Source organism: Myripristis murdjan, chromosome 7 (genome assembly GCF_902150065.1).
Source record: "Myripristis murdjan chromosome 7, fMyrMur1.1, whole genome shotgun sequence".
NCBI classification, from domain to species: Eukaryota; Metazoa; Chordata; class Actinopteri; order Holocentriformes; family Holocentridae; genus Myripristis; species Myripristis murdjan.
Genome location: NC_043986.1, coordinates 3,455,461 through 3,479,525, shown reverse-complemented (window position 1 = coordinate 3,479,525; position 24,065 = coordinate 3,455,461). Strand labels below are relative to the sequence as shown.

General features: G+C 43.3%; 1 protein-coding gene across 2 annotated transcripts; it reads right to left on the bottom strand.

Annotated features, from left to right (window-relative positions):
- Window positions 1-2,825: 2,825 nt before the first annotated feature.
- Window positions 2,826-16,760, bottom strand: edem2 (ER degradation enhancer, mannosidase alpha-like 2). 2 transcript variants are annotated; one of them, XM_030056393.1, is made up of 11 exons: window positions 16,505-16,760; window positions 14,577-14,687; window positions 14,183-14,222; window positions 13,618-13,723; window positions 11,951-12,076; window positions 11,608-11,819; window positions 9,805-9,946; window positions 7,474-7,598; window positions 5,908-6,052; window positions 4,970-5,091; window positions 2,826-4,239 (listed from the first exon to the last, which is right to left on the bottom strand). In XM_030056393.1, the coding sequence occupies exons 1-11, from the start codon at window positions 16,606-16,608 to the stop codon at window positions 3,751-3,753; spliced, it is 1,722 nt and encodes a 573-aa protein (XP_029912253.1). In that variant the 5' UTR covers window positions 16,609-16,760; the 3' UTR covers window positions 2,826-3,750. The 2 variants fall into 2 exon arrangements, with proteins under 2 accessions (XP_029912253.1, XP_029912254.1); XM_030056394.1 differs by having other exon boundaries at window positions 16,645-16,741.
- Between the last annotated feature and the right edge of the window lie 7,305 nt (window positions 16,761-24,065).

Sequence of the window (24,065 nt, the reverse complement as noted above, 5' to 3'; positions counted from 1 at the left end):
AATAAGTGAAAATTAGCTAGAAACAAAAAACAATTTTTGCCAATGAAACAAGCAAATTTTTACTTGTTTCAAGCAAATTTTCACTTGAAACAAGAGACAATTGTCTAAAAACAAGTTACTTCTGAGGTGATCATGTCTTTTTTTAAGTGTAATAAGACATTTTTGACTTGAAATAAGACAAATAATCTTGGTAAGATTTTGAGTTTTTGCAGTGAGGAGAGCGTGGAGCCCCAGCTGGAGCCTCGGCAGCAGCAGCAGCACGCCACGTCTGCTGCAACAGTGAGAAGCCGCCTACTGAGGTCCATGTTATTATCCACAGTCACAGTAAATAGTTTCTTCACTGTTATAAAGTCTGTCTTTCTTGCTTGGTGAAAAAGTGACACCTCTCACTTCTCTCACTGGCGTTTCCAACAAGAAAATAATTTTAGATTTGCTTTGGAGTTAAAATAGATAACCTAGTTTGATTAGTCAGACGTTTTTTTTTTCCCTCTTATTTTAAAATAGTTTGAATATTAATGCTCACTTCCTGTTTTCTCTGCTCTGTCTAAGAGAGAGTTGAAAGTGTCTGATCCATAAGGAGTCAGCCACAAGTTGGGCTAATCCTCCGCACAGTGGACTGTTGTGTTCAGCACCGACCCATCCATTCCAGTGGAGTCTGAAGGATCTCATTTGAATAAAGCATTGTCAGTTTTGACCAGAGCAACTTTAATCACAGTCACAGTCTAAAAGAGCTTTCCCGGCACACAGCTCACAGAAAACAAACAACCCACTCATGACGGCAAGAAAAAAACTCCCCAAAACTCAAAAAAAAGTAGAAGATGAAAGGAAGAAAACTTGGGAAGGATCACGGAGAGAGAGAGAGAAGCCTCTTCCAGGCCTGAAATGGATACCAAGTGGGCAATTATTAACGTAAATCAAATCCAGTCAATTAAATGAATCTAATTAAGCGGCAGATTACAGCAAATATGCATGAAAAGAACCGACATCAAAGAGGCAGACGAAGCATGAGTCAAAGGAGCGAGCGGCAGGAGAGCCACAGAAAGCTTCAGAGCAGGCAGGCCGCAAAAGTTTTCTTAGACAAAATGCTGACGAAAATGATAAAATGTGATATGAGCGTACGTGCAGCGAGCGAATTGGACTGAGAAAGTTAAAGTGTTGACTGCACAAAGTCTTATTTCTTGATTGTGGACAGTGTGAGAACATGTTTACCTTTGAAAACAGTGGCTCTGATACCTGCCTGCTTAAAGCTCCATCCTGGTGATTTTCAATGTTTGGCTCATTTCCTACAATTCGCCCACATTTCATGTCAACAAACCATTTAGCAAATCCTGCAGGGGAACTAAAGATTTCACAACATAGAATCAAAATCTCTCGATTTCAAACCACACAGCTGATAATTGGCTGTGGAAAGCAAACGTTTCCCCGCTTAAAAGGGACTATTTTCCCTGGCGGAGGAGGAGGAGGAGGAGGAGGGAGCGTTTCAGTGTGAAAAAGTCCTGAAAAGCCAACAGTGCTGCTGCTTTGAGGAAAACTCATGTGGAGGACTTTATTGGGCTGATGGAAAACTGGAGTGAAGAAAGTGTGAAGGCTCTGAAAGTTCATGTTCATATCGTAGTGGAATGAATGGAAACCAGCGGCTGGAGGAAAGGGAGGAGGAGTGATGTGGCAGCTCTGAAACCCCACTGCTCGCTCTGGGAGGAGAGCAGAGGAACATTTTTGGGGATCCATTTTTGGAGATCTGTTAAATCCCAGGTTGCTGTTGACTGGCAGAAACCATGAAAAGCATCTTTCTCACTCGGTAAATAAGATGAATAATGAAGTAAGATGAACCTGTTCTAAGTGAATTGTGTTGCCTCTGGGCTTCCTGTGGAAACTGTGTCTTGGTTAGTGCGTCTGTCACTGAGCTGATGGGTAGAGTTTGACACTGCTTATTGTGCAAACACATCCTGCCCCCTACAGACGGCTGTGGAGCATTACAGCCACAGCCAGAGAATACTGCTGTACTTTTACTGAAGGCACGAGAAGGAATGAAGAACTTTTACTTTGAAAGGAGGGTTTTTTCATGTGTGGTACTCACACTTCCAGCACTGAGTGTATGTATGAGTATAAGACTTAAAGGGCTGTACAGATATTGTGCAGTTTAAAAAAAAAAAAAAGTATAAACAGAGACAAATTAGGAAATATGCATCTGAAATTTAACTGGATGTTTATCTTTATTTGTTTTGAGATTGTAAATTTTTACTTAATGGGTTATTTTTGCCATGCAGGATTCCTTGTGTTCAAGTAAGGGGCAGACAAAAAAATAAGAAGTATATTCTTCTCTGCTCCTTTCTAATCATGAAAAGCATCAATTTGAAATGTGTTGTGAATTTTTTTGTACTCATTTCATAGTGCATTATTGTGCATTTTCATGAAAGGAACAAATAAAAAATGAATGAATAAATGAATGAATGAATGTGCATGGAAATGCCGATGCCGTCACTGCTCATTCTGGCTTCAGATGCTCCTGACGGCTGTAGTTTGTTGTATTTCCAGGTAAAAAGATTTCAAGCGATGACACTTTTCTAAGACACTTCAGTTCCACTATTTACAATGAAGGCAAACAGATCAAACTCTGAAAGCTGGAATAACACACGGACTGGACCGATGACAGACTTCCTGCAGATTCTAAAACTGAATGTAAAATGCATCCAAGCTCCTTTGAGGCCTTAAATTACATAAACTCAGATATATATTTCAGACTTGTTATATTTTCAAGACCTGCTCGTGTCCAACCTCCGTCATCTCTCCACAAATCACAAAACAAACAGTGTTTTTTTTTTTTTTTTTTTTTTTAATAAATACAATATTTTACTTTCAATTTAAATTAGAGACAAAGTCGACAGAGGTTCTGAGTTGAGGTCAGAGGTCATTTTAACTGAGACAATGATGATGAGGATGATGATTCATTTTCCCTCCTATGAAAAAAAAAATAATAATATCACAAACATCAAAGAGAGGAAACATCAGCACCAAACAATCTGGCACTTTTTAAAGCTACCAAAATAAACTTTTTTCAGTGTGAACGAATCAAGATGCAGGTTATAATTTACTTCATGATCCTCCTGTTTGCCAGGAATGATCTCCTCTGTGATGCTGGGATATTTTCGGGGGAAGAAGAGTAAAGCGAAGTGTTCAGGAAGCCAACGTCAGCGTCAGATTGGCTGTGGAGGCTGATGACATCATCAACACAAAGGACAGCTGGAGGGGCCGGATGATTCACTTTAAACATTTTAGCTTTAAATGAATTACAGTCACCTCATCTACATCAGAATGAGTAACAGGACAGCAGAACCTGCAGAGTCGGCGGTGTGTGCTCTGACTGTCTGCCACATTTTATAAAAACGCAGCACATCTGAAGCTGCTGAGACCTTCTGATTTCCTCACTTTCACTTCAGACGGATTTCCAGCTGCGAGCTCTGTACAGCTGACGTGAAAACCCCTTAACGCCGTTTCTGTCCTTTTTTTGTGTGTTTTCATTTCAGCTGAAAGTCGACAAGCTGCTCTGGGAACCGACCCCGCGATCGATCATCGTGAAACCGCCTCCAAACCGCCGTCAGCGAGAGAGCGAGGCTGTTTCTGTCCCCGAGGCGGAGAGGAGACCTTCAGAGCGGGACGACCCAGCAGCCGATCAGACTCGAGCCCAGAGCGGCGAGCCGGGCCCGGACCCCGCTTCAGTCATCGTGCCGGGACGGCGAGCCGACCCGGACGTCAGGTGTCGTCGGAGAAGACCTGTCCCAGGACGGAGAGCCGGGCGCTGAACGGCTGCACGGGACACGACAGCACCGGGGCCGCCTTGCGCTCGCCGGGCTTCAGGGCGATGCTCTCCGATTGGCTGAGGGGCGGGGCCTCGGTCTGTTTGAGCGGCGGCGGTGGCGGCGCTCGGCCGGCGCCCGGCTTGGCGGGCTGCGACAGGCTGAGCAGGAGGTCGTGCAGCTCCTGCCTCTCCTGCGTGTGGCGGCTGCAGCAGTGCAGTGCCGCCGGGTCCAGCGGGTGAGCCTCCGTGTTGAAGATGAAGCCCCCGGCCCCTAAAACACACTGCCCCCCCTCCCCGCCCTCCTCCCAGGACCCCGCCCCCTCGTCCTCGCCGCCGTGCAGGAAGTGGGCGGGGTCAAACAGCAGGTAGAGGTACTTTATGGTTTCGGCCAGGAAGAAAGACTCCATCCTGTTGTCCAGCTGGTGATCTCGCAGGTCTTTCACCTGAAAACATCACATTCAGACGGGAAATGTTAAAATTAATCAGTTAAAAAAAACAGGCTGTAATTTCAGTAACAGATTAATTGTTCTAATCATTTCTCAAGTAAAAACACCAATCGCCAGACGATTAACTGATGTAATGACGAAAACGCTGGAGTGCAGCTGGTTTGTGGAGGGAAATGAGGCCTGAACCAGGGCTCGACATGAAACTTCTCCTCAAGTGAATGTGAGTAAATGAGCTCCTAAATGCAAAGAAATAGGAGCACATGGAAAAATGTAACAGAATTTATTAGCAAACAATTTGTTACATACATATTTATACAGCGCACGTGCATATGTGTGTGTGTGTGTGTGTATGTTCGCCTGTACTGAGGGACACACATCTGTGCTTTAACACACAGCACCCAAATCACACACGGGTCCAAAAATGTCGCCGTTTCATATTAAAAGCTTTACATTGGCGAACCAGCGAGAGGCTTTTATTGTGAAGCAGCTACAGGAAATACTGCATGTAAAAGTGGGTGTGCACAGACAGACAGACAGACAGACAGGCAGACAGGCAGGCAGACAGACAGACAGACAGACAGACAGACAGACAGACAGACAGACAGACAGACAGACAGACAGACAGGCAGACAGACAGGCAGGCAGACAGACAGACAGACAGACAGACAGACAGACAGGCAGGCAGACAGACAGACAGACAGACAGACAGACAGACAGACAGACTCACACTGGCGTATCCACACGGCGTCTTGGTGATCTTCTCTATAGACTCCAGGACGTCGAGGCCAAACTGCAGGTAGGTGTGGTCACCTGTCGCCCTGAACAGGTACATCGCACTCTCTATGAGCTCTGACACACACACACACACACACACACACACACACACACACACAGGTCAGACAGCACTTCCTGTTTATAGCAGCTGGTCATCAGTTAGCAGGTCAGCTGATCAGTCGGTTAATTAATGAGGTAAACCAGTTAGTTAATAAGTCAGTTTGTTAATAAGTCAGTTAGTTAATTAGTCAGTTAGTTACACATTCAGTTAATTAGTCAGTTTATAAGCTTGTTAGAGACCCTGCGCTACACTACAGCTCTGCTAAAAACAAATAAATAAATAAATAAATAAAATGGGCCATTACATCTTGGCAGATCAATACAACAGGAAGCATATTCAAACATTCTAATTCAAATTCAATTTTTTAAAAAAATTGTGCATGGTACACTGTTTCCAACTGTGGCAAGTTTTCTGCAGCAGCATGTTTTTTTTTTTTTCCCTGTAATCTCCAGACAGTCGGGATTTAGCCTTTTGCCGAGTCGTGCAAAACGTGCAGGATGTGCACTTCAAGTCCAGTGAGTCTGCATTACTGCTGCAGCGAGGCATGAGGGAAAACAAAAAACAAAACAAAAACACTAGCAATTTGCTTTCAAATATTCTGGGGTTAAAAAACTGAATATTTTATTTTACTTTATTTTTCAGATCATTGTTCTTGTTCTGTTTAATCAACATCCAACAGCCAACAGCTTCTGTGTGGCTCCTGCTCAGGACTCACTATCAGTGTTTATCATGATGTTGCAGTACCAAGCTCTATGGCATGCTGTACTTAGTTAGTGAGTTAGTTAGTGAGTTAGTGAGTTAGTGAGTTAGTCAGAGTGCGCGGGTCTGACCTGGCCTCAGCGGGTAGCCCTCCCTCTTGTCCACCGTGTAGCCCTGCGGGATGCTGTAGAACTCAGGCAGGCCTCCAAACTGCCTCCACACAGAGTAATAGTTCTGGAAGGTTCTCACAGCGCTGTCCAGGTTCCCCAGCAAGGACTGACACACACACACACACACACACACACACACACACACACACACACACACGGCAAAGACACGCATTTTAAATCTAAAACAACCTGCGTGTCCGTGTTAGCGTTTCAGCACCGTATTAGAAATAATCTGCGTCCATACCAACACGCCTGAAAACACATGATCACATGACCAGGCACGTGCACTAGACGTGGGAGAAAAAATCGATTTTTAGATGCATCGCGATGTGGACATGGGGCGAGCCGGCATCGATGCATTAAGGTCAATAATCGCTGCTTATAAAATGATTAAAAAAACGAGGAACTGAAGTATAGGAGCAGCGTCCAGCCGGGCAGCTACAGGACGCACACGACAGAAAACAATCAGGTGAAGATGAAAAAACATCAAACCAGCACCTCTGCATTAAAAGCGAGTGTTTGGAAACACTTTGGATTTATGAAGAGGAAGGGAGGAAGTGACATCACACAACACTGAAATATTTTGGCAACACGAAATTTCAGTAGCAGTAAATTAATTATTTAGCGTTCTTTTTAATCATAGTTCACTACAAATACACCTTGTTTTAGTTGCCGCACAGTAAAAAAACATTGTCTGAAAAATGATGCAAAAAACGATTCAATGACAGTCACAAAAATGTGCATCGAGACGCATCAGGATGCATCGATAATCAAATTATGTTCGCATTGTTTCCCTCATAATCATAATCGAATCGAATCGTTAGGTGGCCAAAGATTCCCAGCTCTAACATGCACAGGGCATGCCGTGCAAACAGGAGGAAAGGTGCAGAGTATATTTCAGAGGAAAATGAAGAACTAAGAGCAGAGATTTCTTTGCTTGGACCGACGATGAGGTGGAACTGTTCCTGGAAGTCAAGGGCGGCCGAGGCGGCGGAAAATACAGATTGGGAGGCGCCGCAAAGCAAATACAACGACATATTTGAGCATCAACCATCACCAGAGGAAGCCATGACAGTGAGGCTATAATGTTTTTTATTTGGCTTGTCATTCTCTGTCAGTGCGCTTTGTCTGCCTGATCGGATCCGCAAACTAAAACGGGCCGACAGAGAATCCAAAAGTCTGTTTGTAGAGGCTCAAAAACACCAGAGTACATACGTCAGTAAAGCTTTATCTATGTAGCACAGTGCATAGCGCTTCCCACGTGCGTAAAATAAAATAAAAAAACAAAACAAAAACAAATGCACAGAAAAACAAATATATAAAAAATAGACATAAAAAGACGGAGGAGACAAACAGTCATTCCAAAGATTTTCAATAGAGATCTACGGACAGGCTTGCCTATAAAAATGAGTTTACTTAAGCAAAAGTTATGCCTTTTATAATGAAAATGTATTAGTGTGGATGTCACTGTGTGTGTGTGTGTGTGTGTGTGTGTGTGTGTGTGTGTGTGTGTGTGTGTGTGTGCACCTGCAGCCCGGGCCAGAAGGCCTCCAGAGACTGGAACACAGGCATGGAGACGGTTCCCTTGTGCATCTGCACCCACAGGTACCAGTCGTCAAAGCGGGTGTAGTTCTGGATGGCTCGGTCGTAATCTGAGCGAGGAGACACGGCAGATTATTGAGATTATTACTGAGATGTTAGTGTAACGTCTGCTGGTCCAGGAGGTTCTGAGGAGCCGTTTCCTTCCTCTGTATAGATCTGAGTCTGAGTCCTGTGACGGATTATGGATTTATTGTAATATTCCCCTCTATACAGTAGATTACGGCCATCAGAGTGTGTGAGTCTGACTTGTTTGGTCAAATTCAAGGACTCCAAATTTGGTGAAAACCTGACATCGATCAACAGCGGACGCCCTGAACGTCAGCGGCACCGCAACAGCCTCTTGATATCAATAAAGTCCATATAAATACTTCCAGTCACGGATTATTGTGATGTCATACATCAAAATGCTCAAAAATCAGATCTTGCCTCGCTTAACACAGCCTATAATAGACTAGAATCACTGCTTCATGTTTAATAGACTCGACTGGCCATCATTGAATGTGAGAAGACATATGCACTGGTTACAACTCATATATAAATGTATTTATTTTAATTGTCCACCTTATTTACAGCAGTTTCTTATATCGTATACATCAAATTATCATATCAGACATTCTACCCATCTCTATTTTTCTGTTCTTAGTGTCAATAAATCATTCGGCAGAGGATCATTTATGTCCAAAGCACCAACAGATTGGAATAATTTACCTGCTAACATCAGATCTATTTCATCGTTTGTTATTTTTAAGCGCTCTTTCTCGGCCTGCTCTTGTTTTCATTGAAGCTGCATGATCTTTCTGATTTGGTGAATTTATCATACACATTATTTGCTGTTTTTCCAGTGTTGGCCATTGGGGCCTTTGGTTGTATTGTCCTAATGTCATCCTTTTACTTTATTTTGTTTTGTTTTGTTATTATTTCTCATTGTATTGTTTTGTTTTTGTCTGTTTTTGTGTATTGTCGAGTCTATGTTTGTTTATATGTCTGGACCCCCCCGAAAATGAGATGATGCATCTCAAGGGGTTTATCCAAATAAATAAATTTCAATATAAATGTATCCATGAAGCCTTCTGGCCTCATTATTTGGTGTTTAAATGACCTGTGAGGCTTGGAGGCAGAATTTAAACCTGCATACGTACATGACTTTGCAGTTTTGTTTGATTTGTTGATCTTGTGGTCGTAAATTAAAGGGGGGAGGGCCTTTCAAAAACTTTGAGGGGGTCGACAGCTGATTACCTGCTGCTGTAATACTATTATTTTAATTCTGTCGGCCACAGTGCAAAGTACAGGGAGTTTAAATGGTGGGTGATGGACTGACTATAATTTTGCAGACTCGCTGGGAGTGAGACTGAATGTAATACAATTTTAATTAGAAGTAAACTTTCTGTACTGTAGTTTCACGATACCTCCCTGTATTGTCGCCCTGCTAAACTTTTTACTAACGCTTTTGGCAAATAAACCGACGCCAACAAACAGGATTGTGACAATTTTAAGAAAACAACAAGTCCCATTTTTTTGTGTACAATCATTCGTCAAAGTACAATCAGGTCATTCTTCTGCTAATCACAAAATTTGGCTATTTTTTCTTCTGCTTTTTCCACCAATAATTTCCATGAAAACTGGGCTGTTATAGGCTGTTCTGGTCCAGTAAATGTTGTAACGCTGTTCTTGTTCTCCGTTCTGAAATAAACCCTTTTTTTTCCCATCATTCTGATTGGCTGCTGGTTAATCCACAGTTTCTGATTGACTGCGGACAGTAATTAAGCGACACCTCAATTAAGATTGTTTGTCAAAATTGTCAATTTGTAAAGTGTAGGGTTTTTTTTTTTTAAATCAAAATGAATACTAATTATAACTACAAAACAAGATAATAATCAACATTAATATTAAGGAGAGACGACCAAACTACATGATATTTAATGGGGGGCGGTAAGCAACCTGGAGGATGTACAGGGGTTGAGAACCACTGGCCTATGTGGAAGTTTCCTGTCGGATCTACTTTCCAGTTCAAACAGGAAAATAACGGCAAAAAAAACCATTTAAATTCCTCAAAAAAAAAAGAAAAAAAATGATCTGGCTCTGCTCTCCTGATTCTGTGCCTGTAGCAGACTCTCTATCGACCCAGAGTCATGTGGCGGGGATGAAAAAAGCACCACAGCTGTTTTTTACCACCTCAGGAAACCTGTTTGTTAGCAGCCCGCCCTCCTCTGAGCCGCCCACGCCGCCGCAGGCCGACAGGCGTCAGGCGTTACTTACCCAGGAACATGTCGAGCAGCTCCTCGTCCTGCAGCATGATGGCTCCTTTCACCAGATACTCAAAGTAGGAGTCGATCCCGGCGCCGATCCCGGCGTCCTGCGCCACCCACTTCTTAGACATGATGTCGATGTGGTTACCCACCTGGAGGGACAGACAGGTGGGCGGATAAGAGGCCTGAGGTTAGAGAGAGACAGGTTTCCTGAGCCTCCACAGATCCTGTCTCAGAGTGTGAGTTTAAGGGCTGGAGGGGATCATTTCCCCCTCAGGGTTCAGGAAAGTGTTTCTGATTCTGATTCTGATGAAGGTGAGGAAGGACAGCAGTGTTTCCCTCACACGTGTCATGCTTGGTAAATTAACGGCCACCCAAGTATAATTCAGGGCTTTCCATCTGAATCCCAGTACCGGTCGTCGGGTTCTGTCACTTGGTCTCATGGTTTCACACTAACCCTGAACCTCCGTCGGAGCGGACTGTTCCCCAGGTTTGGGCTTTTTCTTCTGTTGTTTAAATTGCTCATATTTCTATTTTGTTTTTTCTATATTCCTTGTTTATAGTGTTTATATTGCTTTTTGCTATTTATTATCTGTTTATACTATTTATAATGTAAATTTTGCTTCATATTTTGCTATCCACTTTGCTGCTGTAATGCGTGAAATTTCCCCACTGTGGGACTAATAAAGGAATATCTTATCTTATCTTATCTTATCTTGATGTAATAAACATTTCACCTCCACACCGCTTCCTGGTCTCTGTCACCATGAAACGAGTGTCTTGGTTTGTCCACACACACACACACACACACACACACACACACACACACACACACACACACACACACACACACAGCCTTAAACATGTTGGTAGTAGAGCTGGGGATCAAAACTCAGAGCCTTTCGGGCAAATAAACTCCCTCCCTACTACAACGTTTTGGACAAAGGAAACGTTTTTTGACCCCATGTTGGTTCTGAATGTTTGTTGGGCGAAGAAAGTCAAAAAGAAAAAGGCTGTGAGTGCAGCCAGAGACCCGAGAAGTGTGTGTGTGTGTGTGTGTGTGGGAAAGAACTGAAAGGAAAAGCAAGGTGAGAAATATTATGAGTAAAAAAACTAAAGTAAGGTGGAGAATTACTGCAATAAAAATGGTGAAATAAGAGGTACTTTAAATAGGTTACTGTACTCTATCAAATAACTTCAATAGACAAGACTTTTTTTTTTTTTTTTTTCATTTCTTTGATGTATGATGTATGCACTCCTCAATGCTAAGGTGCCTACAAGGAACCTAAGGATGTTAGGGGTAAGGAGATGGGAAGGAAGGGGATGTCAGGCAGTCACGTACTACATAGGAGACTAACGAGTTTGCATAAGAATTATGTATGTTAAATATGTGAACTGACCTGCTATTAATTGCGGAAAATAATAAAAATTTGGTCACAAAAAAAAAAGACAAGACTTTTCACCAACCCATCCCCATGTCCATTCTAATGTAATAACTGTGTTACCAACAGGCTGCCATCATATACAAATATGGGATTTTGTTTTATACCACGACTGTTTTAAATGGGGTCAGGTCGTATTTATAGTCATGACCGACAGGAGAAATAATTCCTTCCACCTTTTTTCTCATAAACATCTCTGGGGATGAAATAGCACAAATTTCTTAATTCATTTAATCCTATAATGGATGGCATTTAGGACTTTGGAGACAGGCAGACAGACAGACAGACAGACAGGCAGACAGGCAGACAGGCAGACAGGCAGACAGACAGACAGACAGGCAGACAGACAGGCAGGCAGACAGACAGGTTACCAGTCCGATGTCAGATCTGGTGTGCCACAGGGCTCTCAGGGCTCGGCGCGCCACGTTCTCGAACACGGCGTCCCCGGTCAGCCGGCTCAGCGTGGCGAACTCCAGGATGAAGGTGCCCACGCCGGCGGTGCAGGTGACGGGCGTCTCGGTGGGACTGACGCCGTGCAGCAGGTTCACCGTCCCGTACGGCATGCCGCTCGCCGTCTGGAACGCTGCCGAGGGCGGCGGGAACAAAACAACACGACACTGAACAGAGGGCAATGACACAGACCTCGCTGGCTGAGACCTGGATTCATTAAGTGTGTGTGTGTGTGTGTGTGTGTGTGTGTGTGTGTGTGTGTACCAGGCAGCAGTTTCCTGGCAGCGTCCTCGGCCATCCTCAGCAGCGGTCCGGCACAGGGCCAGCCGATCTCCCGCTCGAGCCCCGCCCTCCCAGAGAGCAGGTGGGCCGACAGCAGACCTCCCACCACTGCACACAGGAAAACACAACAATACAATAAATACAAATAAAAATTAAAATTAAGAGTAAAAGTAGCCTGCAGAGGTGGCTGCACTGTGAACATGTGGAAGGCTCTGTTGATGCAGTGACAGTGAATAAAGCGATCAAGCCGCAGCACGGTGACTCACAAAATTGAACAATTACGTTAGAGCGCCGCCATGTGGCTGAAAAATACACTCGGGTCATTCCATGTCATTTCAACAAATTTTCAGGACATCCCACGCACTTGGGTCTCAAAAAATTCACCAGTTGTTCCTTGTGTATCCAAAAGGCACACTGTAAAATTTTAGTTTGCTCGGATGGATACTTTTTGAGATACGGACAATTTAGTGAGGGGAGTATGTGTCGATTTTAGTGCAATTTTCACGCGTCCTTATCTTTCCTCCATTTTCAGGTGTCAATATCTCAGGAACTACAGCACATAGGAAACTGAAATGTGGTACATTAATACACCTCTACCTACTCTCTCAGAATATACAAAAACATCTGTCATATATCATAACTGGTAGGCATGCCAGCCCCTCAAAAATGGAAAAAAAATGACACGGGTTTTGTGGTGGACCATGTTTGGGCCTTCAGAAAACAACTTTGTATTTGCCCCAGCTTCTTGATTTTTTTCAGACCTTTGAGATACATACATGGACTGTTCAAAGCATTAATGGTTAGACAGATATATGCATCGCTTTCTGGATGGCAGCTTCTCCAAATCCAAAAAAAAGTTTTCATGTCAGATTTTCACTGGCCCATAACTGCATGTGTGAATGTCTTAAAAAATCTGATCTCTGTTTTAATTTAAAGTTCAAAGCTTGCTCTTTCTTGGGATATAAAACAATTTACCACTACGAACTGATGGGAATCTTAGCAGAGACGATCATGCTGCTGGTGCACTCAGCTGCTTTAATAATGTTATTAACATGCACAGTCAAAATCTGCAATCTTATGATTCAATTTAATCGATTTATTGCCCCGTCCATGAAGGTAACGGCTCACTCCCTGTAGAGGTGGGAGAAAAAAAATCGATTTTTAGATGCATCGCGATGCGGACATGGGGCGAGCCGGCATCGATGCATTAATGTCAATAATCGATGCTTATAAAATGATTAAAAAACGCGGAACTGAAGTATATGAGCAGCGTCCAGCAGGGCAGCTACAGGACACACACGACAGAAAACAGTCAGGTGAAGATGAAAGAAACATCAAACCAGCACCTCTGCATTAAAAGTCAGTGTTTGGAAACACTTTGGATTTTATGAAGAGGAAGGGAGGAAGTGACGTCACACAACACTGAAATATTTTGGCAACAAGCTGAACATAAGGAATCACACTGTGCACTTTCACCCGAATGAGGAGGCCGATGATGGAAGTAAATGAATCTATTTAGCGTTCTTTTTAAATCATGGTTCTCTACAAATACACCTTGTTTTAGTTGTCGCACAGGAAAAAAACAAACAAATTGTCTGGAAAATGGTGCAAAAAACGATTCAATGACAATGACAAAAATGTGCCTGCACCTCTGATGTTGGTCTCGAAGACGGAGGCGTTGACGTCGATGTCGAAGTCCACGGTGTCCTGCAGGAGCGTCGCCACGCGCTGGAACTCCGTCTGGTTTCCCAGAACCTTCAGGAAACATCAACACAGGACATTTAACTACGGCTCGAAATAATAATCATCATCAGAGGGAATTCACCACTGAAACAGGCCAAATCACCAGGACTCATTTTCTCCTCTGTTTCTATACACATGACATATCAAATAACGTAATTTAGATGCTGTCTGAAAAAGGGTTTTTGTTGGAGTCCTACCTTTTCACTCTAGCCTTTAACTAGCTCCTATTTTATTCCACACTGTGCTGTGTTTTATTGTTTTATTGGCATCTTTTGTTTTATTTCAAAGTTCTCATCTTTAGCCTTTTCCTTCTTAATGTTTTATTTAATGTGTTTTCAAATGTTCTTTTTATTGTGAAGCACTTTGAACTGCAATTCTGGTATGAGACAAATAAAGTTTTATTATTTATTATTTTATTGTTAAAGTTGCTGCATTTTCAGATTCAAAGATCCACGCAGGTTCAGACCTTACCAGCAGAGTGTCGAGAGCATCGATCAGAGTCAGGGAGAAACTGGGAGAGAGAGAGAGAGACATGACATTTTAGTGAACTTGACGTTGCCAGTGATTTCTTGTTGCGTACAGAGGCACTGAGCACCTTAAGGCTCAGCTCTGCACAGGCTCTCTTTTAATTCTCAAAACCTACATATGAGTAACTATTTTCCATTTACGATGCTTATTTATATTTTTCTGTGTACTGTGTGTTTTTTCCCGTATTTTCTTCCATATTTCCCTGCTGGTTGTCTCATTTCCTGATATTGTGAGGGTCTGAATCGCCCAACACATTTCTGATCTCTGTCCGATCGCGCAGAGAAAACCAGTCGGCTTTTTTCTGTTTGTCAAAAAAAAAAGAGTGACGTCGCCCCACCTGCCCCAGGTGTCCTGTCCGTCACAGGTGAGTGGGCGGAGCTCGTCGTAGGGGAAGGCGTTGTCAAGGTAACTGTTGTAGGCGTGGTAGAACATGGACTTGATCCGCTGGCTGGAACATAAATTAAACTGAGAGTTAGACAGGCAGTGGAAGAGTGTTCAGTTCAGAGTGTGAGTTATAATTAAAGGTCAAAATTTGGATTTTTAGAAATTCATAACTCTGTCCAATTTACAGGAAACTTGGTACAGATATTCATTAATCTTCATTCTGCAAATTTGCCTCAAAACCCATAAGACTGCATCACGCTTGTTGATTTCTTATTTTGTTTTCAAGATACTGACCAATGAGCTTCAAAAGGGGCGTGGCTGAACACATAAATAGACAAAAGTCAACAACTGGTGGGCCAATGAGCACGAAACTTGCAGGATATGTCCACAGATGTACCTGAAACTTATTCTGAAAGTTTGATGCAAATGGGCCTCTAGGGGGCGCTATAAATACATAAAAATGGGCTTGTCACAACACAAATCGGACTATAAATCAGAAGTTGTTTGTGCAGCCATCACAATCTGGCAGGATCTGTCCACATCAGCACCTGAGAGTTATTTCTAATGAAGCTGCGGACATTTTTTAAATTCAATTTCTTTTTTTTTTTTTTTAAACACACTAAATTCAAACTTTTCTTTTTCTCGGCCGACTTCTGATACTTGAGCAGCTGCAGCGACCTGATTTCTCCGAGGAGAGCGATCCGGTTTCAGGTTTCAAGTTTCAGTGAGTCAAACAGGCGGAGGCAGGCTGTCCAACCTGAGGCCCCGGGCCCCTTTTGTGGTTCCTTCATATGCAAACACTTCACAAGAACATGCAAAACATTTCTCCTTGCAGGCTGATGCCTCCTGAGACTCGGGGAATCTGCACCAAGGAGCATTAAAGCTGTTCAGCACCACACTGACTAGGGCCGCAGAAAAGTAAAAACCAATTCACTGAACTATTGTGATTCTTATTTTTCCATTTTTTTTTTTTTTTTTTACAAGCATACAGATACTGATATCATATGAAACTACTGGTACCAAGCGTGTCATGTTAGGTTGTCTGCAAGGGGAATAAATATCGCTCCAAAGCTGGCGAAGGTAAAATCTGTCATGTGGTGTTTCCAGCGGGGTCCCTTGACCTCTGACCTCCAGCTGTGTGAATGAAAATGGGTTCTCTCCCCTTTGCAGACACGCCCACCTTCTGCTAATCCCATGCAGTTTGGGCCCCAAAGCCTGCAGTCCACATGTGTTCTTGTGGCCTGTTGTAAAATGGTGTGTGTGTGCAGACTGGGGCCTAAACAGTCTTGGAGCTGCATCAGTTGCTTTGACTGGAAAGCTGAGACTCTTGTGGATTCAATGAGCCACATTTGATTCCTGTGTGATGATGTTGGCCCCCATAGCAGCCGTTTCACTGCAGGCAGAGACTTTTGTCACACTGGACGTCGCTGGAGAAAATGACCTCTAGTGACCTCTAGGAGAATCACAGCCTCATCAGACTTTACACACACAAACTAGAGGAGAAGTCAAAAAACTAGAAACACAATAAATCCTGTTATTGAATTGCAAAACATATCAAATCGACACCTGAGTATCATGATGGTGCTGAATCAGAGGATAAGCATATCGTCCCAGCCCTGAGCACTGACACACTTTATACTGGGTTTTATTATAATATATTGTTATTTATTATTATCATTGTTATTATTATTATTATTATTATTATTATTATTATAACAGCTCATACTGCAGGTGAGGCGTTTACTGTCACCTGCACTAGCTCACACTTCAGACCATTTACTGTCCTGCTGGAGCTGCGAGGTGAAGCTACAAGAGTGTGTGTGTGTGTGTGTGTGTGTGTGTGTGTGTGTGTGTGTGTGTGTGTGTGTGTGTGTGTGTTACCGGATGCCGGCCATCTCCTCCTCGGTGAACTGACGTCCCGCCGCATCGCAAAGCAGCGAGGCCACGAGACCGAGCGCGAGCGCGACACACAGCGCGGCACGCATGAGCACGCATGAACACGCACACACTCACACACACACCTGGACGGCAGGTAACAGAGGAGCGTAACAAGCGGGACACACACACGGCAGCACAGGTGAGCTCAGCCTGCTGTGTTGTTGTTGTTGTGCTAACTGCTCAGGAAGCAGGAAGAGAGGGAGCGGTGTGCGCATGCGCCGTGCCCTAACGCTGACGACGAGCCTCCTGACTGGAGCTGCGTTCAAGGACACAGCGCGCCGTCAGAAATCCCAACCTCAGCTAAACTAAACTAAACTAAACTACTAACTACACTAAACTAAACTATACTTGACTAACACTTCATAGAAACTTATTACATTACTCGACCTGATTTTTTGGTCCTACTTCTTACTCTACAAATTCATTTCAATTTCAGTTTCAATTTTATTTATTTATATAGCCCAGAATCACAAATTACAAATTTGTCTCAAAGGGCTTTACAGGAAATACAACATCCTCTGTCCTTGGACCCTCACATCGGATGAGGAACAACTCCCTTAAAAAAACAGAGAGAGAGAACAGAGAGAAAAATAGGAAGAAACCTCAGGGGAGCAACAGAGGAGGGATCCCTCCCCAGGACGGACAGACGTGCAACAGATGTTGTAAACACAGAACACAAACAATAAAAGATATGTATGTATAATGCAAAGGATGTTGTGTAAAAACAGTTGGCGGATGAGGGACGAGGACACCAAGGGCAGCCAGATGCACCGGAGCAGCCAGGGACCTGAGCCTCACAACCACCAACTCCATGAAGACCTGGGTCAATAATATACAGAGCACGTTCATTTGACTTAGATGACTTCGTTCTTCGTTACATTGCCTGTTGATTTCACATCAAGTAATATTCACATAAAGTAAGTCTACCAATACCTTCATGTGCTGACATGGTTAAGCGATTCAGCTGCATAAAATCCATTCAAAAGAGCTCCATCTCTATCAGACGCAACATTTCACTGATGAACACGTAAATGCATGAGTGCTTATAATCCTACGGTAAAATGTCTTATTCTCAAATGCACTTTTACTTTTGCTACATTCGTTACATTTTGCTTGTCAGGCCTACATTTTAGCTGTTTATTTTCTCAGGTGCATAAAGCCCTGCAGAGCAACAGGAAACAACAACGCCATCAGTACCGACCGCAACCGTCTGTTGATACATGCAGAGGAGCAAGAAACAGGAGAGGAAGATCAAACACAATAACCAATGTGCCGATCTGGATAAGGCTTGAGGCGAAGGCTTCAGTGGGATCTTAACACAGGCAGACCCTCTAATTACACAATATAAACTAAAACTTAACTCGGCTCCTGCATCAGGTCCTGCAGTCCAGTCCAGCTGTTGTGCCATACAGTTTCCTCTCCTGCTGCCTATCATGCTCAGCTTCTCTTCTTGTCACAGTAATAGAGGTGTTCATTCCCTTCTATGTTTGGCATTGAGCTCATAGTGCTGCTGTTGGACTGGACTGCACTTTACTGACAGCTGTTTCCACTATTCTGTCCCCCCTCATGTATAGAAATAAAGAGGGACTGTTAGCTTGGTCGAGCGGTCATGGAGGCAAAGAGGAGAGCAGGAGACCATAGGGGCGTTGCAAAAACAGCAAACCTTTATTTTTCTGAAGCACCGTGAACATACACAGGCCCAGCAGCAGCCAAACATCCTGACAGCCTCCCTGACACAGGAGGAATACCGGCTATTATAGGAAAGCTGAACCAATGAGTTGGCATATACCACACAGCAGGGAATATCACACACATTAAACACATGAATACATATTGTACACATAACTCCTCCCCAAAATATTAACAAATATAATAAATAGCCTCCCCCACTGTATACACACCACAAACAAGCACTCCAAGTCGATAAATACAGTACACACATATGAGCAATACAATGGAGCTCCCCCCGGGCCCATTTCACGCTGTAAAGCCTCCCGGAAATAATAAACGGTGCGCGGGCCCCCGGGGAGTCTTTTTGCCCAAACACCTGGGAAGGAGAAGAAGCAGAGGTAAGCTCATGCATTCACCACGTCGGCTGCAATATCCAAACATTTAATAACAAGACATTTATAAAGACAGCCTTGTGTGCTCTTTTCCCTGTTGCCAATCCCAAAACATGTCAAAGTTAGTGCAATTCAACAAATACTTAGAAATGACTGCTAACTAGAACTAGTAACAGCTGCCCGCCATTATATTTCCTCCCCCGTCTACCACCAGGTTGGCCTTCCCAGCGCGGTGGTGGATAGTGAAGACGTAGGGTTGGAGGCACAGGTACCAACGTGTGAGACAGTTGTTTGAGTCCTTCATCCTGTCCCCCCCCCCCCCCCGATTTTTGGAGTCCCTGCCTCAGGGACTCAATGGCCCACTTGACGGCCAGACACTCCTTCTCCACCGTCGAGCACCGCGTCTCCCGGTCCTTGAGCTTGCGGCTCAGGAAAAGCAGTGGACGTCTCTTCCTCTCCGTCTCCTGCAGCAGCACAGCTCCAAGGTTGACCCCCAAGTCACCTGTCTGCAGTGTGAATGGCTGGGAGAGGTCAGGGCCGTGCAGGACAGACTCACTGGTGACCGCACTCTTGAGGTCCTTGAAGGCTCTGTCACAGGGACAAACAATGAGAAACACCTCTCAATAAAATGTTGTCCAGCACAAGACCTCTAAAAAAACAGCAACCTCAGTAGAATTAAAGTGACACATTCTCCACAATGTCAACACAAACTGAACATGATAAACTTAAAAGCTAGAACTGATGGCAGAGCTGCCGACCTGAAGTGCATCAGACTGGACAGCTGGAGCTGAGGAAGTGACACTGAGTGTAGTTTGTTGTATTTATGAAATTAGAGAGAGACGTTGTAACTCCTGCCTCTAACGACAAAGGAAAACACCAGCAAAATGGACCGGCATGTGTCGGCCTACTTTGAAATCAATTAAACACAGCAGCATGCGGGTGGAAATGCATAAAACATAGAGCTGCAAAGACCAAACATAAAAAACAGGCCGGTTTGTAGTTAATTATAATGCCAGCATCACTGACACTGAAAGCAAATGAATCTGTTCCCACAGAATTCAACTCTCTATTTCCCATGTTATACGTGGATAGCTTGGAACGCAAAACTGCTTTGCTAGCTCAACCATGCTGTAACTAGCATAACCGCTGGTATTTTTTTTTTCATGGACTGACAAAAAGTTATACTTCTGCCGACTTCCCGGTCATTTTTAATCTAACAGGTGCCGTGACAACGACTCAGCAGCATAGCTGACTTTTAAATACAACCAACCAAATACTAACAATTATACTTAAATATAGGCTACTGCTTTCCAGTGTCAGCAAACATCTGGCTTTTCATAAACTCACCAGCAGATATTTTATTTCAGCAGGGGGTGTGTCACTCCAATTTAACGTCAGCTCCGATTAATGTGGCTAAGCAGTAAAAAAGGCTGAACAGAGTTATATCATTTCAACCCCACCTTTTGGGGGCTTTTGTTAATCACCTTTTCAGGCTATTATCAATTTACCTCCGAAATAAAGAGGACAGTTTTCACAGATGTGTTGATTTATTAAATATTCATTTCAATGTACAGATGTAAACAAATTGACAAATTAATTAAATCAATGGCCCAGGAAACTCATAATGACTAAAAAAATTAATAACGATTAATAGGTTAAATAAAAACTGATAACATTAACAAATTAATTACAAGAACAAAGTTACAGCCGCACATCTCCCTGAAAAATCTGACAGGTACTGTCCGTGGTGCTGAATCTGCCTCAGCAGGTACTGTCCGTGGTGCTGAACACGCCTCAGCGGGCACTGTTCATGGTGCTGAATCTGCCTCAGCGGGCACTGTCCGTGGTGCTGAATCTGCCTCAGCGGGCACTGTCCGTGGTGCTGAACACGCCTCAGCGGGCACTGTTCATGGTGCTGAATCTGCCTCAGCAGGTATTGTCCGTGGTGCTGAATCTGCCCCAGCAGGTACTGTCCGTGGTGCTGACTCCGCTGAGGCACAGAAATTAAAGCTCCACAAAATGTACTGAGGATCTTGTTTAGTAGCTACTTCTTTACTCACAGCTGAGAAATCAGCTGTTTGCCCGGTGTTTTTCAGGTAGTCTTGTAGACATTTGACGGCCCAAGACGTTGACCGGGCCGTACCGGCTTCATTTCCTGACCTCTCCAGCTGAACCAGCTGCTCCGCTCGTCACTTTCGCGTATCTCTCCTTTTTCTCTTCTGTCTTGTCTTCCTCGTTCAGCTATTTATCCAAACTTAGGTCACCAAATAAATCAAAATTGACCACAAAACGGTCCATTATGCAGGCGAACAAAGTTGACAGCCGCTTTTGATGCGGGTTTCTGTGAAACGTTTCGTGTTGCCATGGAAGACACACAGGCCTGGGCAATAAGATATAGGCTGAGTAATATTTTCAGCAATTGATTCAATATTTTTCATTTGAGCACTGCTAGCCGTGCTGTCATGCTCATTTGAGCACATTCTAAACGTCTGATTGATCAATCAGGTTGCTCGGTCTTGGAGTTCCTCCAATTACCCCCAGGGCTACTCATACCCCCATTTGAGAAACACTGGTATATTGTGCATCCCCTACACTATTTAACACCCCAGTAGCCTATGCAGAAATATATCAAAACAACAGGTGAAAAAACACATTTTCCTGCATGATAAAAACTGCATTATTTTTTGCCCAAAGCTGCATGGGTATAGCAAAAATGGACATGTATGTCCAGGGGAGACTTGTGGCTACACCTAAAGCTACACCAGCAGAGCGGCGTCAACTAGTGATAGGTGCGTCAGCAAGAGGAGGCTGGCAGGACTGCCAAAGCGGTATCTCAGGCTTCACAAGGATGCTGGACAAGATGGGAGGATGTTGTGAAAAGGAACATCACCTGGAAAGACCTGTGGTGCAAAGAAGCGAGCAGCATAATAAGCTTTCTCATTCGTGCTACGTACGATGCCCTCCCGTCCCCTGCTACCTTACACCGCTGGCTCGGAGAAGATCCCACCTGTCCCCTTCGTTCAACGTCTGCTCAATGTCCCGCGAATCTCAAACACATCTTAGTGGGATGCAACATCAGCACTGGAGCAAATATAATGGATCTGAACAGAGTAGAACAGAACTGAATATAGTAGATCTGATCAGAATACAATAGACTCGAACTGAATAGAGCTGATCTAAAAAGAGAAGAATTAGCAGTGACAAAAACATCTGTACATTAGAATGCCACTATAAAAACAACCACAATATATTGTTGTTGTTGTTGTTGTTGTTGTTATTGTGATTAGCAATAGCAACAATAACTCCTACTACATACACACACAGGTTAAAAACATAAGCAGCATTCAGGACAATTGCAAGAGCTGCTTCTCCTACGAGAGTCATGAGAGTTTGATCAGTGACTGTAATGTGACAACCGCAAATTCAATGAGTCCCTCACATCACCTCCTCTCTGGGAAAAGTCCTGTGTTTACAGTAATCTGAGTAAAAGTGACGTCACTCCTGTCAACACTGCCGGTCAATCATGTGTTTATATGGACTGTGCAGTATGACGTCTGACCAGCAGGTGGCGGTCTTGTGTTATTTTCCCTCTGAGTCCGAAATGTTGCGGACAATTCCTGTTTTCATGTGGTGAAAAAAAGATGTTATATCGAGCTTTTTGCATTGTAACAATTAGAATAAAGGTTTTGAGGCCAATAAAATAAATTAAAAAAATGATCAATGATCTCTGAAGCTGTCTTAGGACGCCATATGCCGGGCACAAAGAGCGACAGCAGGCTTTATGGACAGTAAATTGTGCCACGCTGGAAATCTGTGTCCATATTTATTCCAGATGTACTTTGAAGTTGAATTACAACAAACAGTATATAGCAGATACGAAATGAATGGAATAGAAATGAACAGAATAGAACTGAAGTGAATCGACACCATCCAAAACTCCTTTATTAGAGAATAAGAGAGCCCGCGCCTGCCCCGCCGGCACATTCCAGTTCACCGTCAGATTCAAGTTAATTTATTATCCACCGCAAATCCGCTGGAACGATGAAATCACCGCAGACTGAAGCGACAGTGGTGGGGAGCTGCTGAATTCTCCCATGACTCCGATGAGGCCGTGAACGCAGCACAAGTGAAAGTGAAAGTTTGGTCGAGGGTTCGGACGAGCCGCGACCAGAAGGCTCATCGTCATCATTAATGTTGGACTGTCCCACTATCATGATGTAGAAGAGCTGCACACGTTCGGACGTCAGGAGAGGATTTCTGTTTTATCTTTGCATTAAAGTCCAAAAAGGAAGGAAGAAAGAAAGAAAGAAAGAAAGAAAGAAAGAAAGAAAGAAAGAAAGAAAGAAAGGAACTTCCGCTTCTGCTGTGAGTCGCTACTTTTCTCTGACGCCATTTTCAAGCTGCATTTTTCGCTGTTCATCTGTTAGAAATAAAATTAAAAAGTAAAGCAGTGATCATTTTCTTTGTGGTGATGAAAAAAAACCTCATCAGGCGGTAAAAACAAATGTTAGCCAGTTCTATACGTCAGACAGCACGTTTTTAAAGCCGTTTAATTCCGTTTATTCCACAGGAAATACAGACGGATCTGTATGTATGAAACCCGCCACTGGAAAATGGACAAATGAATAAATTAATTAATAAATACAGCAAATCTCTTAAAAGTTTTCAAAGTGGGCAGGCCCCCCTGTGTTCCCAGGGCCCTGAACAGGCCTGTGGCTTTTTCCTTTTCCAGCCTGAACAGGAAGCAAAGTGTTTCCTGTTTGTCAGGGTGAGAACAGGCCTCTGTTCCCTCAACACAGAAAACAGAATAAGGGCCAAACCTGTGGCGCCTTAACAAGAAAGCATCATCTGCTTTGAGCAGACTGTGTGTGTGTTTCAGTGTGTGTATTATTAACCCTCTATCACCTGTGTAAATTCACTTTCTGAGACATGAGCAAATCACCAAAAAAAAAAAAAAAAAAAAAAATACAGCAAATAATTAGCAAGACGTTAATAACAAAAAATTACATAAGATCCATGTAAAGAATGACCAAAAAATAATAATAATAAAATAAAGAATATATACATTTGCAATGAAGAAGACAATATTTGAAATGAAGAAGAAAAAAACAAATGAAGAAAAAAACAAAAAATTATACACTTAAAATAAAATAGCAACAAAATAACTGTGATGTTTCCACAAAAATATGTTGAAACACACATTATTTATGTGCAGCTGCACTGACTCCATTTAATACAGTTAATGCCTGTTGTCCAGTAGGAAACTAGAACATTAACCCATATATCATCCCTTTGGGGGGTGTGTGTGTGTGTCTGTGTGTGTGTGTGTGTGTGTGTGTGTGTGTGTGTGTGTGTGTGTGTGTGTGTGTGTGCGTGCGTGTGTGTTTGCACCTCTTAGACTGACTTAAATCAGAAGATGAGTGACTGTGTGGAGGAAGAGG